This window comes from Engystomops pustulosus, chromosome 1 (genome assembly GCF_040894005.1).
Source record: "Engystomops pustulosus chromosome 1, aEngPut4.maternal, whole genome shotgun sequence".
NCBI lineage: Eukaryota > Metazoa > Chordata > Amphibia > Anura > Leptodactylidae > Engystomops > Engystomops pustulosus.
The window spans coordinates 221305550-221320873 of NC_092411.1; the positions used below are offsets into that span (position 1 = coordinate 221305550).

General features: G+C 36.4%; 1 protein-coding gene across 1 annotated transcript in view; it reads right to left on the reverse strand.

Moving 5' to 3' along the window:
* SLC7A11 (solute carrier family 7 member 11) overlaps positions 1 to 15324 on the reverse strand; it is a 146871-nt gene that overhangs the window by 36416 nt on the left and 95131 nt on the right. The window contains exons 7-9 of the mRNA XM_072119410.1: positions 7141 to 7264; positions 4951 to 5054; positions 3860 to 3956 (exon numbers count right to left, since the gene is read on the reverse strand). Of these exons, the coding sequence (XP_071975511.1) occupies positions 3860 to 3956; positions 4951 to 5054; positions 7141 to 7264 (325 nt within the window). The remainder of the gene's footprint in view (positions 1 to 3859; positions 3957 to 4950; positions 5055 to 7140; positions 7265 to 15324) is intronic.

Genomic DNA, 15324 nt, shown 5'->3' on the forward strand with positions numbered 1-15324 from the left:
TTCTATGTAGCTTTCTTGATATGTAAAGTAAAGCCTTCTGCCAATTACCTCATGAACCAGACATTTCTGTCCATAAAATAGCCGCTGATCGAGGGTCATGTGATCTAAAACTGTCCATGACCAATTTACTTTCCAGGCCCTCATTCATGAATACAAACATAAGCTTCTGGAAAGTAGATTGTGATGGACAGTTAGAAAAAGCTAAATTTCCATTTCTTATCTAAACATAAAAGGTACATGTTATGTAAACAAGTCCAAAAAGGTTCAGTCAACTTTAACCAATAGGGATTTTATGCTGTTTTTTTTCTCTGCTAGTCACTGCTATGGTGTTTTGTGGACCTACAGGCACATATTTTCCGCCTCTCTAACGGCATTCTGACAAATGAGCTCAGTAGCGGAAGAACATGCAACACATTGAACTAACAAGGAAGGGCCCAAAAGCCTCTTTGAAACATTTTGATCTTATTTGGCTTCTCATAATGTAACCCTCACTTGCCCATTAGGTATTTTGTTTTGTATCTGCCAGACATGTTCAACTCCATCCCCCTTTAAGAGGTATTAAACTTTTTAATTTTAGAATAAGCAATCAGTATGATTGTGTATCTGAGGGTTAGGGGAATAATACATTATTTTGCTATACATATATATGGCTGAAAAATTTTGAAGCTTTTGAGACCTTTATGAAAGAGTTGTAAAATCATTCACCAAAGAAGAAGTCCTTTCACTTCCTCCACCAACTCCAGCAATGTCCCTCAACTAATTCCATCACAGATGTAAACTCACTAATATCATTTGGGTTTTCCAAGGTCAAAGTAGAATACCTTGCACTGCTAATCCGATATAATAGCGGCCAATCAACCTTGTGGGTGGCAAAAAAAACAGTTTTGATGGTTCTGGAATGATAATTCTGAATCAGAATCAGTGGAGTGCCAACCTATGAAGGAGTACTGGGGGAAGGCGTGAAAACCCTTCAGGCCCTACAAACTCTTGGACTTGGGTATAACTATTACTACTTCACATTCTATAGTTCTCCCTTTATAGGTTGTGTTAGTAAGACTCTGCAGGGTCTACAGACCCTAAGGACATCTAAGAGTGCTATATTAAGGCCCTACAGAATAAAGGACTATGGTATAACTATTACTACTGCACATTCCACAGTTTCCTCCCTTTATAGGTTATGTTAGTAAGACTCTTCTACTGACAAGTAATGGTTGGACTGAGGAATATCCAATTACTTTTTCAGATATTTTAGCAACTTGCTAGAATCCTTAGGAGTACTCATTAGTTTAAAGCAACGACCATGTTGTGCCTTCTCAAGCAGTGCATTTTAATGATTTGTTGGATTATTGTTTCTTGTGCTGTAAACAATGAAATCATATTCCTTTTAATTGTAGAGATAATTTATGATTACTTTATTCACAGTGATGGGTCTTTTTTTTCCTTTAAATTATAAACTGTATGGCTCATTTTCTGGTTCTTTCTCAAAGTCTATGTTTTTATATCTCGTCTTTTTTGCCTGTAAAACATACTTTTAACCACAGAATCAATTTACTGACTAGTCTTTTTCCATTATAAATGTGTACACTTGTTTGTGTCCTTCATTACGGTGTTGCCTCTGATGAGCCCATTGCGAATTCTCAGACGATAGAGCTTTACTTCACTTCCAATTAAGCAAATTTAGGTTTTATTAGTCATACCTCTGTTTCAAAAGACTTCATGTCTGGGAAGGAGCCTGAAATAATCAGTCCCTTTCCATCCATACAATCCCAGGGAACACACACTAATAAGAAGTGATTTACTTTCCTGCCTCTGAGAGTTAAATACCAGGAGCAGATGCACAAATCTGCCAGTGAAACTGATAACAGCATGATGCTGCGTGGCCTTCAAATGCAATAAAATAATGGAAAAAAGCAAAAGTAACGTTACACTAATGATTTATCATTTTATTCCTAAGCAATATGGACAAGTTTAGGTCCTCAGAGAACAGAGAAATTCTCTGTTAAAGGGACAATCAATAAGTATTAATAACTCATTACCATGAAGCTAAAATTGCATAAACTCAATATACTTTAGTATAAAATATTAATATATTTTAAGAAGAATTAAAATAAAATATTATAGAGCAATAAAGGAATGTAAGAAGAATTTTTTTTTTAATTTTCTGAATTAGATAGTCAGGAGTAGAGATGGGCAGATCCATAGTTTTAGGTTGGGTTTGGTGTTCAAGTTTGGCTGTGCGACACAAGCATATTGACAGATTGGCAGGCGAACAAATAATCATGTAAATCAATGCCCATTGCTACTAGCCTAGGCCATAACTGAGTCCACTCATCTCAAGTCAGGAAGGGAAATATACTATGTCTCCTTGAAGAGACTGCATTTTCACCTTTGGAGGAGTCTTTAAAGCATTGTATTCTCTGCTATGAATCTTGGTAGACATATGCAAATTAGTTTGACTAAGCGAAACTGTACCTCTACCAAAGACATTTTGGAAAGTGTTATCCTGTAAGTCAATGTCCAACTTTTAAAAATCCCTGTGACGTGACTTGAGATATTAATAAATCCAGTAATGAAAAAACCATGGGGTGAAAATTTTGGCTCAAAACTTAGTCTATGACGTTCCCTGAATCACAGAGAGGAGCTGTGCAAAACATGGTGATTGTAAACAGGATTGTGCAGATTTCTTTAGTGGACATACATACATACACACCCACATACACTCAGCTTTATATATAATATACTTTTGGTGTTATATGATTGGTTAATACCAAGTATGTAATGTAGGTGTAATGCATATAAGTCCTTGTATCATAGATACTGGTGTTTGTCAAGGTAGAGGAGGGGATGCAGGCCCTAGACTCCCTAGACTCATCCACAAACCCTGTCACCGACCTAACAAGCTGAGGAAACCCTATTAGTTTGGGACTTCTGGTGGACAGTCCCTATACTGACTAAGGGCACAGTAAATACAACCAAAGACAAATGGATAGCCAACAAATAGCAAACAGACAAGCAAAGTCAGGCAGAACCAGGTAAAATCCAATAGGGCGGTGAAGCACAGAATCAAATAACAAAGAGAATGGTCAAATAACGAAGCAGACGTTGGATAAACAGTAAAGCAAAGCAATAGCAAATGGAAATATAGAGAGGTTATAGCAGAATAATAAAACCAGTAAGGTCTAATGGAACTGGGCATATATATAAAGGAGTTCCTGGACACTGCCCCCATCACCTGACTTGATCGACCATCCATCACTCAAGTTAAGAGTTTGCTGAAAAGAGTTGAGATGCAGAGGAGCTGGGTGTGGTTCAATCATTCCCAATTCAGCAGCAACATAAGCCATAGTTCATACACACAAAATACATAGGAAAATTAATGCCTTCTAAGTCACATTCTGCTGTCAGAAGACGATGAAGGCAATAATGTTACAGTGTCATATTATTGCTATTGTTACTATCATATTATTATTTATACATACAATAGGTTTTTTTCATGTCATACGTGTAGAGTGTATCTTAAGGAAGATGTCATAGGAGTATAGATAACTTTAGTGTAAGAGCACTTTATCTGCTTAATTAATTAAAATCCTGGATAAATTATGCTAAGAGGTGACATTGCTCAGTGTAAAATATTATTTTATCATTCAATGCACATAGAGTCAGGTAACATACTCAAATCTAATAACATATCTGGTCTACCCAGGTAGCATTTATAAAACATTTACAGTAAACATGTTATCCTAAAAGACTTGTGCCATATTTTAAGATATAATCTGTTTGTGAATAATGTACATTACCACTAATAAGCACAATTAAAGACTGCTGCTACTGGAAACAGTCAAAGATTTTCTTAGCTTACCAAAACAATGACAGCTGGCAAAGGAGTATGCTTGTGTACATGAATCATAGAAAGGATCTCTGGAAGGTGACCTTCTCGAGAGGCAACGTAGAACATCCTGAAGGAATAAATGCAGATGTAACTCATAGCAATAGATTTGTTTACTCGTTTTAGACTTCCTTTTATAACATCTTGTATTATGTAACAAATACATATGTTTGGCTTCAGGTAAATATTTACATTTTTTCTCCTCATTTTATAGCTGTAGACTTTAAAGGGGTCTAACATAAACTTCTTATCACATATGGGGATATATAGACCAATTGTGTGCAGTCCAATGGAGTTGAAGGATCTTGAGTTGATGTAGGACACACTTTCTGTCGGACTTTGCATGTTCTTTCTAGTGGAAACTGCTTGCGCAGGTATTTAAGAAGTGTCTCAACCACAAATCTGACGCACACAACCGTTTTGTGCCGCAGCTGCACTAATCATCATGGGAGACAAATTACGGGGCATTCCGGTGCCCAGCGGGACCGTGCTCCAGATTTAACATGCAAGTCTAACAGAAGTGTATTGCACGCTTCATGTTAAAGATAGACCAGAAAAATGTGGCGCACTTTGTTGGGCCAGTTGATGGAGCGCCAGACTCATGAAAAATGGGCACCAGAAATCATGGATTTGGCGCACCCTGCATTATACACAGGCAAGCCACACGCAGTGCGGTTTGAACCATTCTTAGTAAATGTGCCCCATTATGTCACAGCCACAAGAACACAAGAGGTGCGCTGGCCAGTTACTATACAGCAGGGGAGAGTAAATGTGGGAACATATATAATTCATTGCTCACTAATGGACAAAAATAGAAGTCTATAAAGAGCTATGAATTATGCAGTTACGTGTAAGAGGTGAACACATGTTAATAGCAAAATGACAGATGTATAAGAAGAACATCTTTTTTACCAATCAGAACATTGGTCTAACATGTGTATTTAATATTTTTACATCCTAGAAAACCCACTTAAAGGTAATGTGCTGAATCCCTCTACAGAAACATGAAAATGAACTGTATTGTTCTGAAAATAATGACTGTGAACATTTCCAATACTTCTTACCTTGAAACAGCAAAAACTCCACCATTCATTGATCCAAAGCAGGACAAAGCAACAAAAATGGGAACAGCCAGGGAGAAGTTTCCAAGCAGACGTTCTGCATATGTCTGAAAAGAAATGGGCAGAAGAAAGTTATTTATTTTACTAGTTATTTATTAAATAATGTTTGCCAAAGTGCTTATACACTTCTGTATTGTGTCCTTTTCCTAGATACAAATACTTATATGGTGTCCTGTGTCAAACCAAAAAAAAATTCTGCTATTCAGGCACAGGGGTAGATTGGCTAACACAGTCCAAATGTTTGTGTAAACTTTCACTAGACGTCCTTAACTGCACCAGGTTCAAGAGTCTCATGCTGAATGATGCATCAGGAGTGACATGAGACTGTCTACACTTCACACCCAGGCTTTGACAGCTGAATCCACTGGTGCGTCCCTGAGCTTGGTGGGCCCCCATCATATTTGCATGTAGCTTTGCAGTGATGGGCTCCATGGAAAGATTTTACTCCAATACGCCACTGATTACCCCACCTATTAATCAGCTTAGTTTTAACAAAAATATAACATTGCAAGGTTTAGCAGCCCATCAATTCATTCAGAAGTAGGGCATAAAACATGTAACAAATTGAGCTTTGTACAAGCTTATTGGGCACATTTATCTACCCGGTCCGGAGGAGGTCTCGAAAGTGCATTGTCCGACAACAATACACTGTGCCGCAATATATTTAAAAAAAAGCTCAAACTTTGAATGCCCAACAGGTTTATGTGCAAACTTTTAATCGTTTAAAACAAGTGAAATAATTCCAATTTACATTTTAAAGCAGGGTTCATGAAAAAAAAATCCTTCCTTTGCACCTGCCCTGGACCAGGCGCGGATTTGCCCCTAAAAAGTCGCAAAACTAAGCAAAAAAAGTGATACACAAGTGAAAAGTTGCACGGAATATCTGGAAAATAAAGATGCATAAGACACTGCACAAGGTGCAGACCACGGTGTACTTGGTAATTTCAATGGATGTCACAGATTTAGTTTGTTGCTAAATAATCCCATGTTTCTATGTTAAATATAAAGGTCATGTTTTCTAAAGTGATACTTAGAAGCAAAAACACATACAGGCAGTCAACGGGTTACGTACAAGATAGGTTCTGCGGTTTGTTCTTAAGTTGAGTTTGTATGTAAGTCGGAACTGTATATTTCCTAATTGTAATTCCAGTAAAAAATGTTTTGGGTCTCTGTGACAATTGGATTTTAAAATTGTTGGATTGTCATAAGAACCAGGATTAACAAAAAAGCTTAATTGTAGACACCTTTGATAAAATTTATAGCTGTTTATTGAAGCTTAAAGCTAAAATATAATAAACTACCAACACCCAGAGGGCCGTTTGTAACTAGGGGTAATCTGTAAGTCGAGTGTTCTCAAGTAGGGGACCGCCTGTATTTTAAAAGGCTTTTCACATGTTTTATTTTTAATTTTCTAAATTTAAAACAATATAATACTAGTAAAATAGGCAATTACACGTCCGTTTACACATCGGAGCTTATTCAGAACCAATCCTTTTCCTTCCTATTGAATCCTTAGCTAGTTTTGGCTAATATTGTAATACACAATCATACAAATAAACAATCATTCAGTGATCCGAATGATGTTATTTTACCAATGAACAGATGTGTTCTATTCCTAACCAGTTCAGAATGCTCAGTTTCAACACTAATAGACGTAGTACTCATCCCCAAGTATTTATAGCACAAATGCCTTGTAAACTGGTGTAAAAATCTGACTTCTTAAAGGGGTTGACCACTTTGCATTATGTTATTTAATGTGTGTAAGTGTGAGGTAATTTACCAATATACATCTATATCTATAAATGTTCTGCTCCACTTGATATGTAAAGTGAGGCCTCCTGTCTTTTACCTCATTAGCCAGACATTCCTGTCCATAAAATTTCCACCCTTTGACATATGTGATCTCTATGTGTCCATGCACAATCACCCTGCCAGGATCTTGATCTTATATTCATGACTTCTATCATCATGGACAGTTAGAGATCACATGACCCTCCATCTAAAAACATGGGTTAAAGTGGCCAACCCCTGTATCGTGTCTAGAAACACGATTGTGATTGTTGTTGTGATTGTCATTCAAGCTACTATGCTAAGATATATGTGGATTACATTGCTTCTTATTGGCTTCCTTACCACTGCAACTGCACTGGACAGGACCAGCTCTTCTGCTGAAATGGTTGTATAGTAGGCCACATTGGTTAAGACATATCCAACAGTTACAATCCCCATCGATATACATATTGCAAGAGGTATGTTTCTGAGGAAGAAGAAGAAGAAATATTATCATCATGCTTTGACAGAACATTATGTATTACAACTGCTCACATCTTCCCTCATGTGTCCGATATGGTACAAGATGACAAAAAACAACTTTACAAAACAGTTTTCTTATAATATTATATTGTATATATGGTATATTGCATATATACGCTTCTATCCTTGAGGAGGTGTTAGGATGTTGTACCATTGTATTGAATTGGCTCAATTAGACAATGGGGCTATGGTTGGTATATCTTTATGTTAGAATAATAAAATATGAGTGAACTTTTTTTTATTCATCTCTACTGTAGTCCCATCACAGCTAAGTGTACCATTTTTGAATTATAGTTTAGGTTATATTTCCATGAACATGCACATTTGTACAACCTTTAACAGTTTTGTGACACACGTGTTGGTTAGGGAGCATGGAGAGCACAGTGGAGTCAGGACCGTCCATACACTGTGGGATCCAGGCGTATAATACAGTTGAAAAGTGTCACTAACGCTGTGATCAGCGAGGCCATCGTTCATGCTCGTAAACTACTGTAGGCTATTAGACACATGGATGTATCTTTGATCTATATTATTTAAGTGACAATTATTTATTTCACCATAGAGGTACAAGGTGCAGCCTTCTGGTAAATGTGTGATATAAGGGAATAAAGACCAGTTTTATGATGACAGGACTCTACTCTTCGATTTAGAGTTATTGTGAAACTGTTGATTGTTACTGTGCAGCATCTATGTATAAGAAATTCTAGATGCTTGTCACAACCATGTTATTAGTCCCGATACATATACTTATGTCTTCCTGTGAGATAATTTAACACTTTTATTGTATAAATATAGAAAGTTACAAGGCTAAATATCCAATACATAGGAGAAGACAGCCAAGGCACTCAAGGACATAGATCAACGATGCCACAGAGAGCGGTGGGTCTTATCATGCCTAGAGCACTTTCTCAAGCTTGTTCACATGCTCAAAATGGCCCATCAGTCTTTCCAGCATCACTCTGCACCTTGCTGCCTGAGTAAAGCTATTTGAACTACGTCAGTGAGCGCCTCAACTTCCTTTTCCTTTGTATTGGATATTTTGTATTTTCGATTGCCTTTTGCTGTTCCTGTGTGCACCCCATCCAGCTGACATACGTTACTGCCCTTCACTTCTTGTGTGTATCTAACATCCAGTTAAAAGTATCCTGGGAACTGTTGCCATTGTTTCTGCCTTGTATGTAACTATTTTTAAAGTTAGAATACTTTTTCATATAAATGTAAATCATTACAATAACAAGCTAATAATAAACTAATTGGTATTGCCACTTAATTAGCTTAAAACATTATAATGATTTAGGGTACAGAAAATCATACGACCCTTCTTTAAAGTGTAAAAGCGTTAATAAACCTTTGAAGCTTTTTTCTTTTCAGAAGTTAATATACTTTTCATTACAGTAAATCTACCATCTAAATTAAGCATAATAAACCAGGGACCCTTACTCATAGATCCAGGCACTGTGACTGTAGTAATCTTCTTACATTTGTTTTCCATTTAAGATAAGCTATGAGTGAGAAGAGTGCTGATGGTGATTCAAGAGCCCCTTTTTGCGCTGGCTTAACAGGCTGTTAAGCTTATGCAAGAACCATGTCCCTCTCCTACTGAGTGATGAAGCTTCCTCTGCTACTGTAAGATTATATCAGGCAGAGGCAGGGGGAGTGCTGAGGAATAGTCCTTTAGCATAATTTTTATAGTTGATTTTAAAAGGAAGAAAGTCATGGATAATATAAGGATATTACTACAGTCACACTGCCTGGATCTATGAGTGAGTGCCCCAGGTTTATCATGATGGATTTTGATGGTAGACTTCCTTTAAGTAAAAAGTAGTAAGTAGTTAAAAAAAAGTAGTTAAGTAGTAGTAAGTATTTTATTTTCTATATTCTATGCTCTTGTGGTGAACAGTGAACAGTTTTGAAACCATTCTCAAGTCCATGCACAGCATATAGGTAGCTACAAATTAACTTGTTACCAATCATTTTTAATGTAAGTCAATAGAGTGACTGTTCGTAAAGAGTTTAGCCATTAGAAACATTATTGGCTCCTCTTTATCTATCAGTTGTCTGTTATAGTATTGAAAGGAAAGCTGATTTAGACACTACTAGAAGCAGAAAGAAAAACAGGGAAAAAAATATTACAAAGTTTACAAAGTCAGTCATGGTAACTGGTGCTACATCTGCAGGATACGGCTCTTCAGTTATTGCTTCTAAAGGGACTGTGTCTACAATGCAATTTACTTTTGTGTTCCAGTAATACAGAAGTAGTACTATATCTTAACAAATGCAAAATGCATAAACGTCACATAAACACCACCCAGAGTTCAGATAAAGAAGTGTTTCAGTCATCATTAACTTTGAACCCTCCATCAAGTTTAAAAATCTCATTGACTTTCACATACAGGGAATGACTACATAATGGGATCAGGTTACTAGAACTTGTGGGGTCTTCCCAATCCAATCTGTACCAGCAAAACTAATCGCCCTTCATTTTCAACCCCACCAACTTATGTTGTTTAATATAGCATATAACAATATAGCATAGTGCTACTTTTACATTTTCATTTGAAGCAATTTCAGATTCCATCTCTGAATACAGTGGTTAATACCTGAAAAAGGGGTCAAAGGATGGAAACCAGGTGAAATGGCGGCAGGATTACAAGTGCTCCCAGAGGTCTAGAGTATATACCTTGTTGGCATGATGTGGAATTAAACATAGGGCTACATTAACATCTCATTCTTTACACACACACACAATATATATGCTAGGAAAGTTCCTGGTGCACCCTGAACGTGTCTGTAGATTTCTACTGTATCATCTTGTTTTCTGCGATAAAAAACAGTACAAGCTCAGCTGAGGCCATTAGAGGGTCTGTGGGTGGGATGTCTTTATATGGTATCCATTCCTGGCCTTTGCTGTGTGTACTCTGTAGGCATTTTCCTAGAGAGTTAACTGTCCAAAACATAAGATATGAATGTAACCTTAGACAGTTAGCTTCATCAGTATGTACTTACAGTATATAGATGCCTTTATATGCCTTTTGGGCTAAAATGATACTATATATACATTTAAAAATAGACACGCAGTAGAGGATAGCAGTACATCTATGAACATTTACTAACCTTGATATTTTTACAGTTTTGAAAGTGGAATAAGACAGAACATAACCTTTTGAAGTGAGCCCCATCGAAAATAACTCACAGAGAGGAACTTCTTCAGGACTCTTATATGACATTTAAAATGCTGATGCAATGTTCTTACCCTTTGTCAAACCTACTCGGAAGAAAATTGCTCTTGGTAGACGAGAAAAGTTTAATAATGCTTTTGTGTTAAATAACCATTTTTTTTTGTAATAATGTCTTTTTTAACAGAAGTATTGAAAACACAAAGAATAAAATAGGTAAGTGTGGAACCATTAGGAAAGATACAGTAGAGAAAGCTGTTAAGCAACTGACCTTTGTTATTACAAGACGACTTGGGTTACCTTTCCTTACTGCAAACTATAAGCTCCCTGAGGAAGAACTACCATTTTGCTGACTACTTATCAACAATCATTTCCTATGAAAATGGGAATGTGAAGACAATAATGAAATGCCATTTTTCTAAGTACAATGCATTGTGCCAGCTGCGCTTTTGTCCTTCTACTGACAGGTAACAGCAACCCATGCTAAATGTGGAAGCTTTAGACAGCCAAGAGAGTCATAAAACACCTGTCGTATGTGAGGTTTATCTACAAATTCATGTAGGAGCCAACAAAGTCATTGTTACCTGTTATTTAAAACCCTGATCTGAGATACAATATCAATGCAGTATTTCATGGCAATATAATATCAGGAAAGAGGAATTTTTTTTGAACACTGTAACTGCCAAAGTTGCCACATTGCATTAGTTAATTAGTGGATTGCATTGTCAAGCGTCAACAACTAAAAAAATAACCTGTCCAAAATAGAAATATGTAAATATGTTTTCTAGGCTGGGATAAAGAAAACTTTACTTCAATGCTATCTTGCAGGTAGCCCTCTTGACATTGAGCATGAATTTCTCAAGAAGTTTAATTATATGACTTGGGATAGTGGCTAAACCAGTATATCTATTCTATAAGTAACAGACTCCCAACATTAAACAGCACTGTTTCTATGTTTTTGTATGTCATCAGCACAGTGTAGAAAACTGGTTTGGCTAGGTAAATGCAGGTCAGGGAAAAAACTATTCTTCTAATGGAGATTTTTGTTAGGGATATGAGCACCGGGTTCGAACCTGGCCCCCACTAATAACACTAGCAAAGCAGTCGGCAATTGACATTTTCCAACCATTTTCATAAGTACTTTTGACGTCATTGGGGAATGGAGATCAAAGAGTGAGTGCTTAACTTCTTGCAGAGGTCCATATTTTGGGGACATCACTAATTGCTCATCACTATTTGCTATTAAAAGCCACCTTTTAAGGTGTATAGACACTTCCTTCAGAAGCCCAACTTCACTACAGAAGAGACTTTTTGTGGTCAGGATCCAGTAGCTCACCATTTAATTTTGTATACAGGACTAAATATACATCATCATATACTATATTTTAATGACTTTTTAATTACCCAAGATGTACATTGTGGCATGTGACTTTGATCAGTTAAAATAATTTGTTTCTTGCAGTTTATGGAGCCATAGCTGTGTCATGATCTCTAGGAGCCGATTGACACTGAAAGCCCTGAAATAACTATGACAATTATACATCCTTTTTCTAAATGCCCGAAGACCTTGTTTATCAGCAAATGGAAGTTCTGGAATTATGATTATGTTGTACGGGAAAGTTGTTCTTTTTAAATTGCCATTGAAGCTTTTTATAAATGGCCTGTCAGGTAAGAACAATGCTTCATTCATCCTTTCTGTGATTTGTATGATGATATTACAAAGGTCAGGCTGTAAACTAATTACAAATATTATCTATCAAAGCTTATAGAGGCCTATGTTTGTGATGAATGACAATTTCATATCATGTGAAAATGTCACTATGTAATGGTTATTGTTTTCCATAGCTCTTCTTCAGTCTCCACAAGAATTTATAAATAAAAGTACATTTGCCATAATAACATTATTAACTGCAAAAACTATGCAAGAGTAGAGCGAAAAGATAATAAACAGGGCTTCATTATTGGTATACTATACCAAATGTATCTTTTATAACAATCAAGTTTATGGTTGATTAACATTTTTTTTTAAATGGGATTGTTTGGGAATTTTAATTGATAAGCAGCAATTTCCTTGACTTCTCAACCCCTAGAAATGTTTGTTGTGTGCCATTGGGGAGGTGATTCAGAGCTACTATGATTAAATATTTTTTTTTTAGATTTTTACTCTTCTGCGCTTGTAAGGTTATAGTAATGTCTTGGAAGGACCCTGACATACCAATGCTTCAGAGATGAGTATATCTAGTCAATAGCTATGTCCCTCTCTTCCCAATCCTAGATGAGAGTCGTAAGTTTGGCAAAATCTCGTCAAGATGGTTGGAAATCTCCAAGACGTCTGGCTAGTTTATGTATTTTTATGTGGGAGGGTTGTGGAGGAGGTGTGGATGCATGTTTGGGTGCATGTGTAAGTGTGTTTTGTCTGTCTTGTCTGTATGTTTATTAAAGGTATAAGCTATCTGCCCCACTGGGGTCATTGCCTTAATCTCTACTGGCTGTCATTCATCTGCTGTTTTCCTCCCTGCACATGTGTGCTATTTTTCAATGTCCAATGTTTGCATGTCCAATTAATCATTGCCAACTTCTTGTTTTGTTGTATAGTTCTTTATTCTAAAAAATGCATAAATAAAACATCTATAAAAACTTTGATTGGCAAAATGGGCCATCACAATTTGATATAGGGTGGGAAACCAGTCTATGCATTAATCAGCAATTCAGACTACCATAAACATTGAGAATGGAGCCAGATACCCTGGTCTCTGTACTCTCTATAGTATCCTAAAGCCATAACTACAGCAACAATTGCCATTATAATGAATTAGATATGCAGCTGTAGTCACAGCTTCTGGTCACTACTGCTTTTGATACTCGTAGATGTCTATGAATGCTATAGCCATTCCCAATCGTATATAAAGTAAGAGGTCTACAGAAGTACAGGGCAGGCTCCTTCTGTATACATCTAATTCTATATAGAAGCTTTCATGTTAAATAATTTGTTGGTAAAAATGTTGTTGTGTTGTACCTCCTTCTTAACATACAAAGAAGCTTTTTTACTCTAAATGCTTGCTCAAACACAGTTTTCTTTAGCAAGGATCTAAGTGTGGAGGCATCATTCCTAAAAGAAACATTAAAGGGAGATGTAAATTAGTTTCATAAAGTCATGGAGGTGGAGAGTATAGCACTGAAGTCAAGCTCCTCATGCCTCAGGACTACACCTTGACTGTAATTCCTTTATCCAGGCACATTATAACTGACTCTCCAGGAGTCTGATGTGGTGTTCTGAGGGGGGGAGAGCTTAACTTCAGTGCTAAACTCTCTGCCTCTGTGACTTTATACAACCAATTTATATCTCACTTCAAAGCTGATTTTCTGGAAGATGCCACAATGTTGGGCCATGAAAGAACATGATCTGAAAGGTGTTAAGCTGCTTGACAACATACTGTTTTATTAGGTCAAATTCTGCTGACAAGTTTCTTATGTCCAGTTTTTGCACATCAAAAGAATTCTGAGGTTTTCATTAATTCATTGAAGATGCAAACCAGACACAAAAAAACCTGCCCGACAATTACATTGAGTTTACAAGACCACAACTAGAACACTTATGGTATTTTTTCTGCAATTAAAAAGAATGTGTGAACATATCCTAATACATATGTTATAACGTCTGATAATTCAAACAACACAGAACACAGTAACTACAGTAACTCCTCAGACAGATGATGTAAGGGCCAAGGACCTTCTGACTTCCAATAATGATCAGATCTACAATCAGAGACTACCATTTGCAATAATCCCATTTTGTACAATAACAATAATTGCAAATTTGCTTTGCTAATTTGGCTAAGTGCCGAAACATATCACAGAAGTCTGGGATTGGGTTTGCTGTTGTGAATTTGTTTGGTATGGAAGTCTAAAAGTTAAAGTTTTATGGAGACTTAATTTGCTGTATTAACTCTTTCTAATGTTTGTGCTACAATTACTACCCAATGGAATCCATGCACTGAATATCTTTGACCCACTGGAGCAGCATGGTGACATATTGCAAAAGAGTCTCTAAAGGTAAAACATCTAACATTGTTAAAGGTTGTGTTTCTTATGTGCAGGTACATAGAATACGGCATAATAAGTCCTCATGCTCTAATGACTCTACTGGTACTGTTCTTCATGATGTAACTCTCCACAACCTTACACATTGGGAAAAACAATAGTATCTTGAATTCCAAGGCAGCTGAATTGTTTTTGTTCATTGCTAGGTTTGAATTCAAGTATAATGTGTGTACAAAGCAAAAGGGACAAGGACACCAATACAACAATGAGATCATACTGAAATACTTCAATAATCTCTTTCTATAACCACTTTCTTATATCGTCTACCAACATTCAATGGGCTTAACAATAAACAGATTGAAGACAATGGATCTATTTTCTCAGAAAAGATTTTATTATGACTATGACAGGTACATTATAAAAATCACCGAATGAGATTAATATGAAAACAAGTGCTCTATACCAAGAACAGACAAGGGGTAATAATAATAGGAGCACTCTCAATACAATCGGTCATGTCCATAAACAATAGAGGTGTGATAGTTATTCAACTAAAGGTTTACAATATACTTTTGTTGTATTTTTATTGTTGTTAATAACTACCATTAGGGACTTGAGCAGTGTTTTGTGTAGAAAACAGATGCTCATACAGTACATAGGACCCTAAAGGTCAACTGTTAGATGCACATCTAGACATAGATTTAGATCAAGCATTATTTATAAGCCATGAATAAACAATTCGATGGTCCAGCCAAATTCCAAATATTGTTGATCTTTATTTCATTAA